General features: G+C 41.5%; 2 protein-coding genes across 4 annotated transcripts; both read right to left on the bottom strand.

Moving 5' to 3' along the window:
* Window positions 1-357: 357 nt before the first annotated feature.
* Window positions 358-17,524, bottom strand: LOC133168250 (tumor necrosis factor receptor superfamily member 14-like). Of its 3 annotated transcripts, none has more exons than XM_061299709.1 (9): window positions 16,254-17,524; window positions 9,752-9,848; window positions 7,859-7,955; window positions 6,347-6,472; window positions 3,078-3,233; window positions 2,752-2,839; window positions 2,508-2,671; window positions 2,378-2,418; window positions 358-870 (listed from the first exon to the last, which is right to left on the bottom strand). In XM_061299709.1, the coding sequence occupies exons 2-8, from the start codon at window positions 9,788-9,790 to the stop codon at window positions 2,381-2,383; spliced, it is 708 nt and encodes a 235-aa protein (XP_061155693.1). In that variant the 5' UTR covers window positions 9,791-9,848; window positions 16,254-17,524; the 3' UTR covers window positions 358-870; window positions 2,378-2,380. The 3 variants fall into 3 exon arrangements, with proteins under 3 accessions (XP_061155693.1, XP_061155686.1, XP_061155676.1); XM_061299702.1 differs by having other exon boundaries at window positions 390-1,268; XM_061299692.1 differs by having other exon boundaries at window positions 390-2,418.
* Window positions 17,525-17,671: 147 nt separating this feature from the next.
* On the bottom strand, window positions 17,672-21,184 carry dnase1l1 (deoxyribonuclease I-like 1). The gene is made up of 9 exons (XM_061299677.1): window positions 21,029-21,184; window positions 19,768-19,922; window positions 19,461-19,549; window positions 19,296-19,385; window positions 19,106-19,218; window positions 18,920-19,032; window positions 18,601-18,758; window positions 18,415-18,511; window positions 17,672-18,268 (listed from the first exon to the last, which is right to left on the bottom strand). The coding sequence occupies exons 1-9, from the start codon at window positions 21,072-21,074 to the stop codon at window positions 18,158-18,160; spliced, it is 972 nt and encodes a 323-aa protein (XP_061155661.1). The 5' UTR covers window positions 21,075-21,184; the 3' UTR covers window positions 17,672-18,157.
* Between the last annotated feature and the right edge of the window lie 71 nt (window positions 21,185-21,255).

Genomic DNA, 21,255 nt, shown 5'->3' with positions numbered 1-21,255 from the left:
TTTTCGTTTTTTTAACATTAGGTTGTCCTGGTCTTCCATATTTTCCCGATAAAAGGCTCTGAAAGCACTTTGAAATAAGTAAGCATTCTTATTAAAATGTCAAGACACGATTTTTATTACACAGATAATATAACAGTAATGCCATACACTACTGTGATGTCTGATCACTACTTTATAAAATTTGACATTTTAGTTTTCTGTTAAAGACAAGAGCGCAATCAAAATGACAACCGCCGTAATATTAACTCCGTAACTCACTCACTCAACTTGCATAAAAAAAATAAAAGTATCTTTCAAGTAGGAGGTTTGCGACTAAATAATATACACTCTTCGGGACAATATGTTTTATCATCATCCTCATCGTTTTTTTTTTTTTTAAATTGAGTAAATTGTTGTTTAGCATTGTTTATTGATTCAAGTCAAGTTTATTTGTATAGCCTTAAATCACAAGCAGTCTCAAAGGGCTTCACATAGACAAAAATTGACAATTATTCTCAAAGCATCCCCTTATCTTAAGCTCCCAAAACGGAAAGGAAAAACTCAAAAAAACCCTGCCAGGGGAAAAAGAGAAACCTTGAGAAGGGACCACAGATGGAAGGATCCCCCTTTCAGGATCACCAGGTTGAAATGGATGGAGAGAGGGCACGATAATACATTATATGAAAATCAATGAAAAAAAGTTAATGTCCAAGTCAGAGCGAAGGGCTCTCAATTGTCCTGGCAGTGTCTTCGAGGAGGTTCAACTGCAGTTCCCCCATCCTGAATTGGCCCATGAGAATCCAGATAGCCGCTGTCAGTTTGGGTGCCACCCAACCAGGGGAGGGGGGGGGGGGGGGGGGTAGATTTAACAAACTCCAGCCGAATCGGCCACTACAGGTTAGTTAAAGGCTATATCATAGAAATGTGTCTTTAAACGTGTCTTAAATGTGAAAAAGGCGCCAACCCATGCAGTGATTTATAGGTTCATAGAAGAACCTTGAAGTTGAGCAAATGTAATAACATATATACAATTGAAAAATGTTTAAACAATATGTAAAAAAAACATTGCTATTTTATTTATAAACAATTAGAAGCATTGGTTGATTTAAAAACAAAAAATGCACAAAAAATAATAATGTAAAAGATATAAAGAACTGTTCAATTTCACACTGATTCAACACATACACACAAACACAAAAAACATTGCTTTGGAAAACCTTAATTCAAAATTCAAGATTCAAGAATTTTTATTCACCATGTTTGAGCGGGAATAAAAATCAGCAGGATGACTTGAGGAAGAGTATCAGGAAAAACAAAACACAATGTAGGATGGATTAATTTAAATAAGCACACCATTAAGATAAATCACTGACAATCATTCTCAACATCCCCTGATCTTAACTCCCAGGAGGGCAAGGAAAAACTCAAAAACCCCTACTGGGTAAAAGTGAGAAACCTTGAGAAGAAACCACAGATGGGAGGATCCCCCTTCCAGGATGACCAGGCTGCAATGGATGCAGAGCGGGCACATAACATAATATAATATCATCCATTTTCTGTACCGTGTTGTCCCCACGGGGGTTGTGGGCGTGCTGGAGCCTATCGCAGCGGTCATCGGGCAACCCGCGCCCTCTTAACTGCGAGGCGGACAAGCTAACCAGTATGCCACCTGTCACGCCCGTGCCAGAGTGCGCTCGGCCGGCAACTTCCCTCAGCCATACCCCTTCATTACTGTAATGTCTGTCACCTTTATGTTGTCTCATGTATTTAAACTCTGATCGTGTGCTCCTCCTTGTTGGTGTCTACTGTTGTCACCTGTCTGTGCCTAGTGTTCCTGTCCTGCTCGTCTATTTACGGTCTTGAGGGGGCTCACGGTCAGTTCTGTTCCGTGTCCGAGTGGACTTCTGTTTGCCTGTCTGCTGTCCGTGAGTCTCTGTCCCATCTGTGTCTTTGTTTGCCCACTTCCCTTCCCTTCAATAAACCCTGCTCCATTCCCGATCATGACACCACCGAGCCACCTAACATAACATTAACGTAAAATAATCCAAGAATTAAAACATACAATCAACATGCTTTAACACACTATCTTGAAATGTAACCTAATTCCCAATAATTTTGGCACATATTTAGAATGGTTTCTGCTGGTACTTTTCCTAACTTTTTACAAACTTTGGCCGGCTCGTCAGTTTGCCTCGTCGTCCTGCTCTGCCGCCATTCCAGCCCTCCTTGTCTCCTTTAAACGTTTCCCAACAAACAAATGAATAACAAATGACAAGAAAACGAATCAAAGATGTTGCTGATTCTGCTGACATAAACGAACTGGGTGCGTGGCAGGAGGCTGAGATAGGCGCGGTTAGAGATGCTCTTAGAGCTCTAAGCCAATTAGCAGCAAGGATACAGATCAACATGTTTGTGTGGGCGCCGGCTCTGGTTGCATTTCTGTAAATAAATAAATAAAAATAGCCAAGGACACTTTAAATTGGTAAAACTACAGTGCCATTTTTTTTATCATAATGTTATCTACTTACCCTTTGCAGTCTGTTTCCTCCTAAAGATATAGCAACAGCCAGTAATGACAACAATTAGAGCAACTAAAAACATTACTATGCTGGCCACACGAGAATGTTTTTGCCAACATTCAGCATCTGTTGTTGCAGTTCCTGGTCTTCTGACCAATCTTTGGGAGTCGCATCTGAAACGACAAGTATATTTTTGAAAACCAATTCAAGACACATTGAATGAATCAGGACGTTGATGTGAAGCTTCACTTACTTTCTGTGTGGATGGCAAAACGTAATAGTTCCATTTGAAAACGTTTCCCCGATGCAGTCGTTACATACGGTGTCCGAAAATGGCGTTCCTGGAAATGTCAATCATGTTATAATCAAGTGCATTCTCCGGCATCTCTCCTGGCACGAGGCAAAAGGCAGCTCGCATCCTATGTACGAAATCTGATAGCTTTTGAAAAATCACCCTGCGTCTTAAGAATCATTGAGTATCGAGTGAGTTGTGACAGAAAGGTTTACAAACAAGAACACAGTACGTTCTTTTGTTTCATGAAGCTGTGGACAAGTACAAGCAGCTAGTAGGAAATGAACCTTTTTGGCTTATGTATTGCCCTGGTTGACAGTTTTTGTGTTTTCGTGCTTCAATACACCCATCCGCAACTTGGTCCACACAGTAGAAGCCGTCCAGAGGTTTGCACATTGCGTCTAAGTCCCTGGTACACTCCAATTTTATCTCTAGACCAGATCCTAAAAACACAGGTGAGCAATCCGATGTCAGAAAGGGAGAATAACACATATAACCAACTTACACAAAATGATACAATCATTGAGGTTAAAACTTGTCCAGAGCGCTGAAGTCCAAAGTACTGCATCTTTGAACAGCAGTTTTCTAAATACAATTCATTTGTATTCATTCTGTAACTGAAATACAATCCCATGTAGTATTGAGTATGTATCATTTGCTCTTTTCGCAAATTTGGCCATTTTTCTATAAATGGTACGACATTACTGTATCTTGGTTTCGATATTCTCTCGACAATGCCGTGAGATGTGACCGTATCAAACGCCGCCATTGTAGTGTATTGTATGACCCGATATCCGAGAAGTGTCACCTTAGGCCAGGGTTCGGCAATCTAGGTTCACCCCGGGCCAAATGTTTTCCTAGCATTTCATTCATGACTTGAAAAATTACATGTTTGTCAAAGAAAACCTGCTTTTGCTAATAAAAATATCTATTTAGTGACTTAATGAAGCTCACGGTCCATCTTTTTTATCTCACAGAACAATCGTTTTTGCAATAGAGTGGGAAAACTCCCAGTACTACAAGAGCTATGCTAGTGTATTGCTTTTTCGTTGCACTGCAGATGAACAGAATTGCTGTAAGGAAACAGTTCTCAAATTCTTGGAGGATACGTATTTCGAGATATTACTGTCATTATGAGACAATTGTAGCAGAGTGGTTTCCGTGATCCTACGTAGATGATTTAAAGTGACGACAAACAAGGGAAGGCCGTGGGAACCAGATGAAATCGGACGATGCAAACACAACAGGATAATCGATGTACCTAAAGATGAGTAAAAGATCTGAAGTAAGATTCAAACATAAATAAAGTGATAATAATGTTGTTGATTTTATACCACGCCGGTGAACACAATATTTTGTGCGGGCAAGGATGTTGTTTGTACCTCAGCTGCGCAGGAGAACGTGGGAGACTGGATGACAGAGACAAATACATGTAGAAAGAGAGAAGGTAAGTGAGGGGAAAAAAATGCAAGCAAATAAAAAGCAAACCAGCCTGATTATGGGAATTTTATGAATTTTGAAGTTCTAGAAATTGAAATTATGAAATTGTGAGGACAAAATCTGAAAAGTAACAAGGGAATGTAAGCAGATAAGAAACACTGTTAAATTCAACAATAGCACTTGATGTTATAAACCCTAAAGACCGACACGATTCTTCTCTCCAGAATGGATGAAGATTTCTTTACCGTCGGTATGAGGGTTAGGGTTAGGGTTAGGGTAGGTATGAGGACTCCTCCCGCTCTTCTCCACACTGGGTATGATCCGCTTCTGCCAAAAAAAAAAATGTTGTCCATTTCCACAGTACCTTTCGCGCATCCGGTGGGTTCATGTAGGGATCGGTAATTACAGCGGTAATTAAGGGTCTTTGTCCCTGGATCTTCTTCTTGACAGTGGGTTGAAGTGGACTGAGCTTGCAAACCACTTTTGCGTCTGGTTCTTTCTCCTCCTCCGAAAGAGGGGGACTGATGTTGTGCAGTTTGTGAGCTTGACCCTGCTGCTGATCACCACTCGACTTTACTAGAACAAGTGGTCGATGCGTGTACCCAGCTCCACACCTGCCAAACACTTTCTCTTGCCATGATGGATCCATCCTTAAGAGACTTTACTTCAGCCCAGCCACAGATTCATCTCTGGAGCGTTTGGCTTAGTTGGTGGAGTTCCTATAGCCATTTTTGTTCCTGGGTTTGTTATCGTGCTGTCCGCCAAATGAGTCGTGTTCCACCCTCACTCGAGCTGAATCTGAGGGTAGCTTCTTTTTTATAGTTTTTGTAGCTGTAGCAGCGTGGAACATGTGCACTACATGGTGTCGGCTTCCTCCTGCTACTAGTAGCCAGCCTGTGGCAGGCCAGGCCAATTTGGGGTCATTTCGTCATGCCAGCTGTCCTTCCAGGCTGTCGTTGCGTCTTTCATTGGTTCCCAGTTGCTCAGTTTGCAGTAGCCACTGGATGAGTCCAGAGTTTTATTCAACAGTAGGACAAGCTGTTATAGTCCTTTAAGGCTTCCACGCTGGGGGTGGGGGTCACTCCTTTCCACCAGATTTACTGACGTCAGTAGAGTGGCCTCCAATTAAGGCGGCACAGTGGAGCACTGGTTAGCACATCAACTTCGCAGTTCAAAGGGCACGGGTTCGATTCCACCTCCGGCCCTCCCTGTGTGGAGTTTACATGTTCTTCCCATGCCTGCATGGGTATTCTCCGGGCATTCCAGTTTCATTCAGCATTCCTGGCTGATACAGCATTCCAAATTGTCCCTAGGTGAGTGCGAGTGCGAATGGTTATTCGTCTCTGTGTGCCCTGCGATTGGCTAGCAACCAGTTCAGGGTGTCCCCCGCCTACTGCCCGATGACCGCTGGGCGGGCTCCAGCATGCCCACGACCCCCCGTGGGGTCAAGCGGTACAGAAAATAGATGGTTGGATTCCTTGGTGTTTCAATGACAAGCCTCAACACCTCCAGAGTGTTCATCGGCACCACCTAATATCCCAGGTATGCTCCCCTCCACACTGAATCCCCAAATGCATCTGAGAGCTCCATTCATGCTGTTCTGCATCTGATGCCAGAGTATTTGAGGATCTTTGACTCCTAGGCCTCCCCTACAGCAGCCTCCTACGGGACAGTCAGTTCAACACTGAAGACAGAGCGAAGGTGCCAGCAGGGTGACCATGTCGCCCAGTAGCTTGCATGGGGGCGATGGAGTTCTCTCTATGCCCACAGTATGTTATAATGCACACAGTGTATTATTTCTTCATGAAGAAAAGGCTATTTACTGGTTAAATCTTGGGAAAGTGTCCTTGAATATTACATGGTTGAATTGACTTGCAAACATGTCACAAGCTCTGGGTGTCTAGATTGTTTGATGCTAATGGTCATGTAGCTGCCGTAGCACCTCGTTAGCATTATTTAGCAAAATTTCTTGTGGAGCATAATGGAATAATGGAGGTAGAGCGTTGATGATTGTTTTCCAGCATCAAGAAATTCAGTCGTGCCACTAAAGGCATGACAGGCTTGTCTTCCAATCAGGATATGTTTGAGGTTGTGGAACACGTGTCATGAGGTTTACCTGCATTGCAGTTTTTGCATGGGAAGCAATTTTTGAGCCCAGTCGGGCTATCCATGTAGGTTCCGGTCACGCACGGCCGGCATGATGTGCTGCCGCGTTCGGTGCAGTCGCTCTTAACGTAACTTCCTGTTGCAAAGAACAGATGCATAGATGTCCACAAGGATAGAAAACCAAAATCACATCACAAGCCATTCACTGGAGTACCGTATTTTTCGCACCAAAATGCGCACTGGATTATATAAGGCGCACCCGCATTGAATTTTATATTTTAGAAATTATTTCATATATAGGGCGCACCGGATTAAAAGGCGCATAAAATAGAAGCTATACTGCAACAAACTGAGGTTGACTAGGGTTGCATCCACTAGCCAATAACCAATGAGCCCTCTGTAAACAATCGCGTTTCTCAAACCATCTCCTATAAAATGATCGAAACTGACTAAAGTTCGATTGAACACATTGGTACTGCTTACCTGTGTTTCCCTTCAATGTCGATCTGTAAATTTACTCAAAACATTAACAGAACAGCCTATTTTGACATGAAATAGCCTCGTGGGTATAGCAGCTATCATTATAGCATTAACCACCGGAAAACACCCATGAGCTTCAGCTCGCAGACTCCCATCAGCCTCAGCAAAGTGTCGTGGCAGCCCTCTGTAAACAATTGTGTTTCTCAAACTATCTCCTATAAAGGATGGGAACAGACTAAAGACTGATTTACCACATTGGTGCTCCTTATTTATGATTCCGTTGGATATTGATCCGTAAACGTACTCGAAAACATTAACGGAACACCCTATTTTGAAATGAAATAGCTTCGCGGGTACAACAGCTAATCAGTGACGCCCCCTGACCACGGTTGCCGTAATGCTGGGAAGCGATGCAACCTTGTAATTTACTAGTCGTACTAAACGTTTTGGCAGAGCGCTGTGTACAACCAGTATGGATCAACAAATTCATCAATTGATCCATATATAAGGCGCTCTGCATTGTAAGGCGCACTGTTTTTTTTGAGTAAGTTTTAAGTTTTTAAGTGCGCCTAATAGTGTGGAAAATACGGTATTTATTTTGTGCAGCAAAGATAACTCAAATCTTGGAGCTGCTGAGCATGCAGCTTTGCTTCAAAGGCAACGTTTTTTTTTACTCACAATTTGCAGAAAACTTTCATACATCTCTTTCGGTTACTTCAATCATCTTGGAGCTAACTCGAAATTGATATTTTATTTGATGGAACTTTATTCATCCCACAGTGGGGAAATCCACTTGTCACAGCAGTGCATATGAGTGCAAGAATAATACGAGTGCAAGAATAAAGCAAGTGCCAAAATTTCAAAAAAGGGTAAATACCAGACAAGGACAAACACAAGTGCCGCTAGTAGAGACGAAACACATTAATTGTATCAGGTGCCACGCATGTTGTAAAGTCTGACAGCAGAGTGAATGAAGGACCTGCGGAACCGTTCCTTCCTACACCGAGGGTGCAAAAGGAGCTGCTAAAGGTTGTTGTCTTACCAATTGGACACTTTGGACAACATAATTGGTCATTGAGCGGATAGAGGGTTTGATGACATTTGAGTGCATGACATCTGAAGACAATGACCAGGCTGATCTATGGAGAGACAACAGGATGCGTATTATAGCTGGAATAATAAAGAGAAAGTGCAAAAATTGCCATTTTTACACCCACTCACTATACACAGATCAGACACCCACAATTGTTTTGTTGCTTTTCTTTTCTTTTTTTTTTTATCTTACTGTCTACTGACAGAATGGACTGACCAACCCTAACCCTTCATTTCTGATTAGAATTAAATAAGAAATTATGGAAACAGAAATATTTAGTGATATCAAAAACTTTTAAATGTCATTCATGCAACGGAAACTGTGGGCCTGGAGCCATGTCGAAGCTCAACTCGAGCTTTGCAGACGAGAATTGCTGCACGGCACAATCTAATGAAATATAATAATCTAATGAACTATATAAAATAGGCTGTGTCGATAATTCTGTCTTTCTGAATGTAATAATGCCCAATTTTGAGCAGATGAAGGACATAGATTACTGAAGCCATGTCCTGCGGTCTGATGACATCATCAGCTGGGCAATGCAAAAGTCAACCACTAACAAGAGATTGCATTTGAGGAAAGAAAAAAAAAAATAGCCGCTCGCCTCGTCTCAATGCCCCCACTCGTTTCAAATGTGAAATAGCAGAGCAATCCATTCCATCCCCGTCTCAACAATACCAAGTACCTAGAACCAGTGCGCTGTCCAATCACACAAGTTGTGGCAGTGTCTTGTCTCTTGTGTAATCTGAGAAGAATTGGCCTCATTCGCACACAGCATTTACGTCCGCACAAATTTACCAATTTTTTTTTCAAAAGTCTGCATACAACATTTTATTTGTTCTTACTGTGTGAACAAATTTAACACCTCGTCAGACCATGCGTATGCAAGAATAGCGATCACCACCCCTACAAAAAAAACATCTTTTACCCCAATTGCACAATCTATTGACTTTGTTGTTATTGCTCTACTGCTGTATTTAAATATTAATAATGTATATTAATTTGTGGTTTAATTTACTGTTTTCACAGTCTTTATGGTTGTCCCATTGTTAGATGTAAGGCGCGACATGAAACTACATTTATCAAAAGCCAAAAGCTTATCCATAATGATAATAATCGAAGCTGCTAGTTTTTATTAATATTTAAAAAAAAGGAACAAATACAAAATTATATGTAGGTGACAGATGAATGTCAACAATTTTACCAGCGTTCCATTCACATATGACAGCAATTTGTGGAGTGAGATCAGGTGGTTTTCCTCATTTTTCCAATATTCTTTCATTTGTATCTACCTTCATATCAAGCTACTTTTTCTGCACCTGAGCCACAGTGCAGACATAGGGATGGTCATGAGAAGAAAATTGTCAGGAGTTATTGTGACCTGACCTTTTGTGCAGACGATGAACATAACATGTTTACCAGTCAATGAGGCCCAATGATCCGACAAGATCAGGTTTGAAAATGAAGCCAAAGATACACGAGGGGTGTCCCAAACGTTTGTGCCCTGAACAAGAGGCTGATCTTATGTTTCAATATAATACCCCTGGAGTTCAATGCATCTGTTCCATGCCTCAGCTGCAGAAGTCCGTTCTAGAACCAGGTTTGATTACACATCACGTCAGAGCAATATTTTGACATCAGTAGAAGGGGCTTTAGCATATTTAGAGGTTACCACTGTACTGTATAAACAATGAGATTCAATGAAATGAGGAAAAGTACACTTGCAGTTGTTTTTGTGTAATCTTTCAACTTATCCAATCAAAACAGCCCATGTGTTCAAATCAATCATTGATAAAGGATAGAAAAACTTGATACTAATATGAATTAGTCAATTTATCTTACCAGCACACGGTGTAGGTTCAGTTTATTTGCCAACACCATTCTGCTTCGGATGCTTTCTCCAGGTTGAAAATGTTAACTGATTTCAAATCAGATGGATCTGGAAAATGAGAAAACATTTTAAAAGTTAATAAAAGTCCCTTTTAATACCTCCTAGAAGTGAAATTGCATTAGAATCCACAGAAGACTGGCAAACTGGTGGTAACTGGAATTCAAAAGTATTTCTTTGAAATGCTACATTAGCTCTTATTTAAGCTTCCCATTTGCAGAACTGGAATGGTTGGAGTGATCATGAGGAACTTTTTTCAAACCTGCATTGTGAAATTTCTTAAGGTAGTTACATGTGCAAAGGCATTTTCAAATGCAACATCTGTATATACTTCTTTTTTAAACAAAGACATAGATGTTCAGAGAACAATACCATTATGTATTTGTAGACATTTATTTTGAAACTCGCCTTCTCACTCGCAGGACAACACACCGCCTTTGGGGGGCGCGGTGCTATTCCTGGGGGGGCGCGTGTGACCCTGGGGAACAGGCTTTTTTTTTGGCAGTACTAGAATAAAGTGTAATTGCGAATCTTCACAGCAGGGGGCAGTGGCGCTCTCATTGTTACTTCTGTGACGTTTGCGACAGTGCAACATTTTACGACTTACAAGACAAGTTAGGATAGTCACGGTGGGGAAGGGGGGGGCGCGAATAGTTTTCTTCTTGCTAGGGGGGGGGGGGGGCGTAACAGAAAATAATGACATCACAATGACGTTAAATCTGCTCATCCACTCATTATACTGGCGAATAATGTTCATTACACGCGCTTACGCTTATTTGAACACACGCAGGACAACGGTGAGTGACTCTTCTTTATATACTTACAATGAGTCCTTATCAAAACGACTGGGTATGATTTCATTTTGTGCAACTTTTGTCCGTTTCCCCCCTGTCGTTATGTGCGTCGAAGCAAGCACCATACGTTTAGAGGACAGCAGTTTAATAAACTCACACGAGGATTCAGAGGACAAAATATATCACTTGGTTGCGTTACATCCGGGGAGCGAGAGCAGCTTCTTCGTCTCAGCTACGGTAGCCGTGCGGGACATTCTTTTAGCACAATACACAATCATGCAATTATCTACATCCTCTCCTTTTAGAACATTGCCTATATAAAAAATATTATCAACTAAAAAACTGTAATATCCAAACGTGACGTGACAGTCTACAAATAAACAAGTCTGCGTAAAACTGGCAGCATAAAACTTACTGAATCAACAAATTGTTCTTCTTGGAAATGCACGAAGGTACACTTGGTAATAATAACAAGTATGTAAACAACCTTAGAGCTTAACTTTTTTCTTTCAAAACGCAACTAACAAACATGCAGTTCAATCCTTGTACTTCGGATTCGGCTTAGAAATCCGACCTGAGCGAGTCACATAAGCAGAACAATCGCGTGACACTCGGGTGGGCACGTCAGCTGGAGATGTTGTCGATTGCTCATTGGTGGAGTAGTGAGCAGATGGTTGAGAGAAGTGAGACGGTCGGGCATGTGGACTGGATAGAAGAGGGTCCGGCGGACTCGGAACCGGTGGTTGAGAGTGATGGTCAGAGTCGGCGTGCAAAGGTGGGGTTGGTTCAGCAACAGGAAGGATGTGACGGCGATTCCTCCTGTAGATGCCTCCGTTGGATTCAACGATGTAGGAGCGCGGCTCTTTGCAAGCCTGAACCACTTTCCCGAGGCGGTCATATCCCTCTGCAGTCTGTAACCGGACAATTTGTCCCCTCACAAGTGGCACCAGAGGGCAACTTGTTGCATCATAGTACTGCTTTTGAACAAGTCTTTTCCTTTGAAGCTGAGTAGAAACTTGTCCTGCATCCTTCATTGTAGGCACAAGCAGAGTGTTGTTGACAGGAAAGGTAGAACGTGTCTGGCGAGACATGAGACGCTGTGCAGGTGATCCAAGCGTGTTGTCTCGAGGAATGTTCCTGAGGTTGAGCAGGTTGAGAAAAACATCCGTTCCATCTCGGTGTGACTTTTCCATGAGCTGTTTGGCACTGCGGACGGCACGCTCGGCTAATCCATTCGACTGCGGGTATCCGGGACTGCTGGTAACGTGCGTAATGTCCCACTGTTTGGAAAAGTCGCGGAATCGTTGGCTAGTGTATTGTCTGCCATTATCAGAAATCAGTGTATGGGGTGCTCCATGAACAGAAAAATGTCTCTTAAGCTTTTTTATCACTGTAGCTGAAGACAAATCACGAAGCAGATCAATTTCGAACCATCCCGAGTAAGAGTCTACAAGGACTGAATACTGTTGACCATGCCATTCAAAAATGTCCGTTGCGACCGTAGACCATGGCAGGGTAGGGACAGGATGAGCTTTCAGCGGTTCCTTTTGCTGGTGTGGTCGTGTGCTATTGCATACAGCACAAGACAGTAGTACTTTTGTGATGTCCGTGTTCATGTTGGGCCAAAACACTGTACTTCTGGCTCTACATTTAGTTGATTCAAGGCCTGGGTGACCTCTATGCATAATTTGGATGTACTCTTGTTGCAGTGAGATTGGTATGACAGGTCTGTGTCCTTTAACAACAATACCTTCTTCCACTACCAACTCGTCTCTGTATGGAAAGTATGGGCGGACAGAGAGCGGTGCCTGACGTTCTTTGTTAGGCCATCCATTCTGGATCACATTGCTAAGAGTTTGAAGCACTTGGTCACTGGCAGTGTGTGTTCTCAGCTCTTCAAGCCTGGCTGTCGAGATAAAACTGACTGACATGACTTCAAACGAGCTGTGAGCACTAGATAATTCAGAAACTTTACCGTTTGGGGCTCTTGACAGGGTGTCGGAAAGGTACATTTGCTTGCCCTTTTTATAAACCAAGGTGATGTCAAAAGCTTGTAGACGAAGTAGCATCCTCTGCAGACGAGCTGGAGCTGTGAGGATCGGCTTCTTCAGTATAGTGACCAGAGGTTGGTGGTCTGTTTCAATGACAGTGTGCTTGCCATAGATGTAGTCCTTAAACTTAGTGCATGCAAAAACAACAGCAAGGAGTTCTTTTTCAATTTGCGCATAACGGGTTTCTGTATCTGACAATGTGCGAGATGCATACGCAATTGGCTTTCCATCTTGTAAACATGCTGCACCCAACCCATAACGGGATGCATCACATGTTAGCATCACAGGTTTCCCTACATCAAAATAAGAAAGGACAGGTGAGCTGGATAGACATGACTTCAATTCCTCAAATGCCTGTTGGTGTTGGGGGAGCCAGCACCATGCAGCGTCTTTGTGAGTGAGCTGCCTGAGTGGTGCTGCAATGTCGCTGAGATTTGGGATAAACTTCCCCAAGTAGTTCACCATGCCCAGGAATCGTTGCACAGCTAGGGCATCTTGCGGGACCGGCATCTCCGTGATGGCTTCTGTCTTCGTTGGATCGGCTTTCAGACCTTCTTTTGTGAATATGTGACCAACATAGCAGACTTGGTCGAGCCGAAACTTGCACTTTTGAGAGTTGAGTCTAAGTTTGATCTCTTGTGCACGATCCAATATTTTCTTCAGATTAGCATCATGTTCTGCAGCATCGCGACCTCCCACAATGATGTCATCGACTATGACAGCACATGGGTAACCGGCAAACAGTTGTTCCATTGAGCTTTGGAAAACTTCACTTGCTGAGTTGATGCCAAATGGCATGCGGAGAAATCGGTAGCGCCCAAAAGGTGTGCTGAATGTTGTCAACATGGATGACTTTTGATCTAGCTTTATTTGCCAAAAGGAGTTCTTGGCATCAAGCACCGAAAACAGGGTGGCACCTGACATTTTGCTGGCTACGTCTTCCACACTACGCATCGGATAGTGGGGACTCTTTAAAGCATTGTTCAAGTCTTTTGGGTTGATGCACAGTCGTATCTCTTCTTTGTCTTTCTTGTGTGCTGCTACCATCGATGAAACCCAGTCCGTGGGCTCAGAGACGGGGCAGATGACTCCTTTGCTTGTCATGTTATCAAGTTCAGCTTTAACGCGGGCCTGCATCGCCAAGGGGACACGGTGCGCTGGACGCACGACTGGCCGTACAGCTGGATCTACTACCATGGAGTAGGTGATTGGCAGTTCTCCTAATTCATCGCTGAACACATCTTTGTATTTCTCTTTGATATTTTTGACAAAGTCTGTAATAGTCTCCGTGCCGACCTGGTGGACGTGAGGGCTGAATGTGACAAGTCCGAGACGCATACATGCACGAAATCCCAAAAGTGGAATAACATCACGCTCCACGAGGAAGAAGGGTAGCGTGTGTTGCTGTTCATCCAAGTAGCATGACAGTGAGACAAGACCTGCAGTTTCGATCTTGCTGCCGCCATAAGCCACTAGATTTGTAGACTTGCCACAGGGAATAATGTTCCCCTCAGAGAGTTGTACAAACATGTCCTTAGCCATTACATTACATTTCGCTCCGGTGTCAATCTTCATTTCGATGGGTTTCCCGTGCACATGCAGAGTGACAAAGCCTTCATCTCTATTTTTCATATGTGCACTGATAGTGTCCACAGAAATTCCATCTACATAGTATGTATCATCATCAGCGGTGTATTCTTTCTCTTGCTCGACCTTCACGTGATACACTGGTCTTCTAGTGGAGCTTTTCTTTGTGAAACTCTTTCTTTCTGTGTTGTGATACGCTGGCTTTGACTTGCAGCAATCCTTGAAATGATTCATCTTTCCACATTTGTGACATTTCAAGCCAAACGCTGGACATCTATCCCTTTGCGCTGGGTGGCTGCCTCCACAATGATCACAAGTAGTGATGTTCTTTGAATCATATTGATTTGCTTTCTTATTTCTTGACCTGTACAGTCCTCTATTGGAGCTTTGTTGTAGCGCATCCACAGGGTTTACTTGCAGAGTTAATGCTTTTGTGTTTTCCTCGGTCATTTCATAAATACGGCAGATAGAAATTGCCTTAGCGAGGGTCAAGTCACTATCGCGTAGCAGAGCCTTTCTTATACTGTCGTTGTTGATGCCACACACGATTCTATCACAAATCAATTCGTCCGTGAGCTCTGCAAAGTGGCAACTCTTTGCTTTTATCTTCAAATCACTGATGAAAGATTCAATAGTCTCACCTTGCTTCTGATTTCGAGTGTGAAACTTGTGCCTTTCCATCGTCTTGTTGTGTTGTGGATTGCACATTTCTCGAAATTTTCGCTTGAGACACGTGGGGTCTTCCCGAGACTCGGCCGGGACCATAACGGCTCCATTTTCTCCTGGCGCTCTAACTTCCGCAGCGTATACAAATGAACGCTCCCGTTCAATGGCTTCTGCTCCTGCAAGGTTGAGGAGGATGTACGCTTTTGTCTTGGCAGGTTTATCCGCGTGTGCAGCCTCGATAAAAATGTCATATTCACTTTCAAAAATACGCCAATTCTCGGCAACGTCTCCTTCAAAAACAAGAGGGTCTGGCCTGCGAAATCCTTCCGCCATAGTCAGCCTTCACTTAATTCCCCTCGCACTTCGGAGCACGGCGAAGAAAAAAAACACCACTCAATACACAGAGGGCAGGTCCGAGACGTCTTCTGACACCATGTCGTTATGTGCGTCGAAGCAAGCACCATACGTTTAGAGGACAGCAGTTTAATAAACTCACACGAGGATTCAGAGGACAAAATATATCACTTGGTTGCGTTACATCCGGGGAGCGAGAGCAGCTTCTTCGTCTCAGCTACGGTAGCCGTGCGGGACATTCTTTTAGCACAATACACAATCATGCAATTATCTACACCCCCCAAAAAAAGAAAAGTGAACTCGTGTTTCTTAGCCGTGAAGGGTAACTTGCACGTTGAACTTGCTAAAGCTCATTTCTGCAGCCGTATCAACAGAACAGTGGAGAAATGTATTTAGTATTCGTCAGTAGCTATAGAAAAGCATAGTTTTTTTGAGGGCGTTCGTCAAAAAGGTTTTTGCTGTTGTAAATCAACATTAAGAAGTGTCTCGTCGTTTGATGAGAAATATGCGTGTCTCAAGTCTTGACTTAAATTATCACCAGAAAGCAACGATATAATTACGTGAGCTCTTTAATTATATTGCGCTGTCATTTTAAGGCAAATTGATAAATGCAGCAATATTAATTTGGTTTGAAAATACCCGAGTAATCAAATGGTTGGATAAATGATGATCACACTTAGGTAATATATATTTCTTGTAGCATGTAATGGTACTAAAAAGCACCCCGCTTCAACGGCAGAATGCGAATGAACTTAAAAGACATCAAATGAGAATAATCATTTCTAAAAATTAAAATTGACAAACGCAACTGTGAGTTCTTCATGTTTTTATTGTAAACAACACCGTACGCCATAGTGTCGCTCCAGCGGCAGTGGGAACAAAGTCTCACGAGGGAACCAAATCTAGCACAACAGCTGAAAACACCAGAAGACTGCATACTTCTTCGAGCAAGCTAGTAAATGAAATGCGTCAAATCGAACACACTAGTATAAGGAGTAACTTACTTGTTTTTCATCGAGATATTTCAAGTAGGCCGGAAATATTTAGGTTTCGTTATCACACGTCACAAGCCCCGCCTTAATTAACCCTTTGATTGACCCTGTTGTGGTTTTACGCTCTGATGCACTGTTGTAGTGTTGTCACTAATCGTGGGTTGCTTATTGGTTGTTTCAATAACACACGGAGGCAAGGATGCAATACGAGCCGATCTTTACTGCCTGCTCAGTCATGACGTCACCGACGCCCAATACAGACAGACCAACACAGTCGAGCACCGAATGGTCGATCCAATCTACCACATCCCTCTTTTCCAACTGAGAAGTAGCTTATCTAGTATCAGTTACCTTAACTCTTTGGTATCAACATTGATCATAACTTCGACATGCATATATCAATTACAAACAAATCATGTTTCAATAAACCAAATGGCTTTCAACAATCTTTTTTTTTTTCTTCGAACCTATAACATTTTATAACACTTCACGATAAACACAAAACATCCACACTTTTTCTCCATCTCTTTCTTTCTTAACACTGAGTAACAACATCACTTTGTCATTCAGTGTACCTGAATAAATTGAGGTGAAACCTGATAATAGTTTATTCCCAAAAATTACCAAGGCCAAGCAAAACTGTTTTCAACTCGAAAAAACTTTCAAACAAGTGTTTTTATCTGGAATACATTGTTTTATTTTTAAAGTTTTAAGATTAGCACGTTTATTTTCAGATTCAAGTTTTATATTTTCAAGTACGAGTTTTGTTTTTTCAAGTACAAAACTTTTGACACCAAATCTACCTCGATATTTTTTTTACTTTTTAAAAAAAAAAAAAAAATTACAACCTCCAAATCTCTTTGTCCTATCACGAGTGCCCACACGAATACGTGTTGATAATTCTCGAAAAGTAGAACAGAACACAACTGGTAAATTAAAGTAATCTTGTTTTGCCTCATTAATTTGAATTTAGTTATCGAGCATTGTCTTCTTTTTAATGGAGACATAAATATAAATCATGCTGTATCGAAAATAAACAAGTACATAAATCATTAAATAAAACAAAAAAAAGAATAAACAATGAGTTTTAATCTAGTTTTGGTTATAAGCAAGTATGTATTCAGTGACTCAACACTGTGTTAATATAGTGAAGGCTTGATCTTTATTTTCTATTGTAATATCTCCATATGCACATTGGAGAAATTTTGTAAATGATGCATAATTGTAATCTTGAAACCTTCATCTTGAAACCTTCATGAAAACTTGTATAATTTTTTTTTTAGTTCAGTACAAAACTTCATATGCTTCTGATTTACCTTTGCTTCTTTCCTCGTTTCCCGAGCAGGTTAACCTGATATGTTGGCGATCTGCAAACCTCTGAATCATTTCTGTGTATTTTCATGTACTCTAGCAAAACTGTGCAACCTCTGAACATTTATAAGCAATCTTGTTTATTGATTTCTATGGATATAGTGTATGGATATACAAACACAAAGCAAACATTGCTTTAAAGTGAATCCTTCCAATGTGAAAGACAACCGGTGCATAACGCACATCTTAAGCTTTACATTTAACTACTGGATTAAAAAACATTTTGAATAAAAAAGCAATTAGTGTACATTTCATGAGTAATGTGATTACAATACATCATATAAATTCTATGATTTTACTCCATACATATTTTAAGAAACTTATAAATAACACTGCTCATACCATATTACCATGAGCCTTGTTTTGACTGCTGTAAAAAGACAGTGTCACACTATTAAAGTCTGAAAGTTCCCAATCCTGCTTGGTAAATAAGAAGACAAAAAAAAAAGCTCACACTTCCGGCATTGACGTCATAGCAAGAAATCAAGAATTTCTGTGAGGTCAGACGGTTTACCGTGTTTTACCAGAAACCAACTAGGATTGATTTACCTGCTGATGAATAGAAGAAGTGAGATAATGAAGATGCTAAAGGACACTGTTGATGCGCAATTCTTCAGGAGGACTTCAATGGGGTAATGGTCACTCACCTTGAGTGCCTGAGTTGGAAAGAAAAAACACTGAACAACAAGTACAACATTTGTTGACCAGTGTAATCTTCTAGTTTGACTCAAATTTGTAGATAGTACTGTATTATGAGTGAAAAATTCACATTCAATTTAAAAACGCACAACCGGTTGGTTACCTCTTCTTCTGAGAGACGATATTCCATTTGAAAGTTAAATGGCTTTGCCGAAAAGGGTACAACCGCCTTGGCAAACGCTTCACCGTGCACAACCATTCTGAGGAGGCACAAAGGAAAGGAACGCAATTAATTACCATCATTTCATTAAAACGTGATAATTAGCATATACACTTGTAGTACATTTACCTGTCATAGGCGCAGGATGTGCTCTCTCGAACGGTGGTGTCAGTCTTCTCCGGCATCAACCACGACAGACTCTTGTCTTGGAACAAGCGTAATTTCCCGCGACTCCTCTTGGAAAGGTAGGCACAATCGGCATTGAAGTCCCCAAGAAGCATTATATTCTGTTAAATGCAGAAAATTATGGATGGATGGATGGATGGATGGATGGATGGATGGATGGATGGATGGATGGATGGATGGATGGATGGATGGATGGATGGATGGATGGATGGACGGAGGGACGGACGGACGGATGGATGGATGGATGAAAGTGACCACTTACCTCAGTTTTCCACATCCTCCTCACATGTTGCAGAACATCATAAAGTGCATCAAGCTCCCTTGAGACGTTAGCCGGACTGGTGTGTTGCGGGATGAGGACAAACTCCTTGATCGCTGAAGACACAAGTGGTGTAAGAGAACAGACACATATTTTTCAGATAATTTTTTTTTTTTCCTGGAGGCAGACCTGTCTTGGGAGCTTTGAAGCGGACCACAAACGGCTCTCTGGAGAAGGCATCAACATCTCCTGGCCTACTGTCAGGGTACTGATACTGGCCCGTCACTGACACTGTATCAGCCCTGCACACATGGCACTTGTGTGACATTTGGTACATTACACTCAGCTGTATAAAAATTGTGTTATTTGTGTTGCTCACCTGTAGACAAACACATACTGCTCCTGGTATGTTTCAGATCGGCCCAACCTCTCACTCGCCACGGCTTTATACGTATGACTACGGTCATAGCTGAAAACAGGGTCGAAATGTTGATCCAAACATCTGTGTGTATGCATAGGTGTGTGTGTGTAATGATTCAATCACTTGTTAATATGCTCGAGCAACTGGGGCAAAGCTTTTTCTTTGTTGTCTCTCACTTCCTGAAGCAGACTCACATCGCACCGCGTTATGATCTGCAAGAGGTGGTCAAAGAAATAATTGCCTTGAAGCGACACCCAGATATTACAGATATGGATAATAAGCACTTTAATCAGATGTTAAAAGCGCCTTAGACCATGATAAGGGCACCAAAGGTCAATGTCAATCTAAAATATAATGGAGTGGAGGCACCAGACTGTTCAAAACTATGAACGTCAGTGAAAGTGTAATGTGAAGCCCATGCATGGTTTACCTTAGCATACATCTGCATGACATCCTGTTTCTTGGTTTTGGATTCCCCAAAATGTTGAAGGTTGAAGGCACAGATTCTGAAATCTGAAGCGCCCTGAACGCCACACACCTTAATACAAGGAAGCAGGAGGAGAAAGAAGTGCCGCATTGTCATCGCTGGAAGAGAAACAAAGATGGTTTTGTAAGATTTAAACGTTTGTTGGTTGCATAGAAACAAATGACGATGGCAATATACAATTCCTTGGGTGTGTGCAGTAGTATGTAACTTTGCGTTAATTTTCCTTGAGCTTTACCTTCCAATGTAAAGCACCAGTATGTATTTCATCGCTTTTAAAAGGACGCAAAGTAAATAACGCCATACATGGCATGCAGCCACGCAGCTGGGGAGAACATTTCTTATCTTTGGGCACAGCACGCCTGGAAGTGCTATTTTGTTGTCTAAGTAACAGGAAACTAGATACAACGGGAAAGTTACGCAACAGTCCTAATATTGCATAACCCAATACATCATACACAAAATTAATAAGTTTGATGTCAGGGGTCACTGGAATGGACCACACTGAGAGAAACAAGGAGGGCAAAGGTTTTTCATTCAAGCCATCCATGTATTTTATCAAGACTAATATGCGTTGCGCTAATATAGCATATTTCTGCCCTTATATTGCTGAATTAAAGTAATTTTATCTTTTTTATCACATAAAATAATTTTTTTATGACTTTATTATAGATGATACAATAAATATATTAATGTTAAAAAACAGCATTTTTGTTTCATAAATAAAATGAAAAAAAATATTGGATAAGACCGTTTTTTAGAATGATTGGTAAATTGATTATAATTTATTTGCCAATAAATAATTCATTATTTACTGAAGTATTATTATCCACACTATTTTACATTTAGTCATGTCATGGTCATAGAGATGTATAGGTGTACCTAATAAAAAGGCTGCAGATTTAATACAAAGAGTTGAAGGTCAACCTTGCTAAATGAGAGTAAATTATTCCTGGTGTTTGTGCAGCAATCCAATAACACATTTTGTAAGCTTCACGTCACGTGTTCAAAAATTCTAAATCCGGCGACCTGCATGCCGCTCAGAACATTGGTGAGACAAGTTCATGCTTGAACTCAGGATTGCTGAGACTCTTTATTTGTCCCCAAATCTCTCTCACACGCACACACAATCCTAAAGCAGACATTTTCTGATCTATGTGTAACAGAATTGAGAATTTCTAATAAAAAGATGAAAATAGCAGCATACCAAGTTCGGTTGTGTTCTTCAGACGGCTTCCTCTTTTGTGAAACATGAAGCCTGCACGGCATGACGGGCGCTTTCCTGTGGGTGGGACTTCTTGCGACTTGCTGAATCTACACAACAGACATGCCACAACTTTGCTCCACGGAAAGTGGGTGTCACTTTTCCCTATAATTACATTCAGTGGGGTAATTCCTAATCAAGTGTATTCAATTGTACACTATAAAATGCTT

This window comes from Syngnathus typhle, linkage group LG2 (assembly GCF_033458585.1).
Source record: "Syngnathus typhle isolate RoL2023-S1 ecotype Sweden linkage group LG2, RoL_Styp_1.0, whole genome shotgun sequence".
Taxonomy (NCBI): domain Eukaryota; kingdom Metazoa; phylum Chordata; class Actinopteri; order Syngnathiformes; family Syngnathidae; genus Syngnathus; species Syngnathus typhle.
The sequence above is the reverse complement of the archived record's forward strand: the minus strand, read 5'-3'. Positions and strand labels throughout refer to the sequence as shown.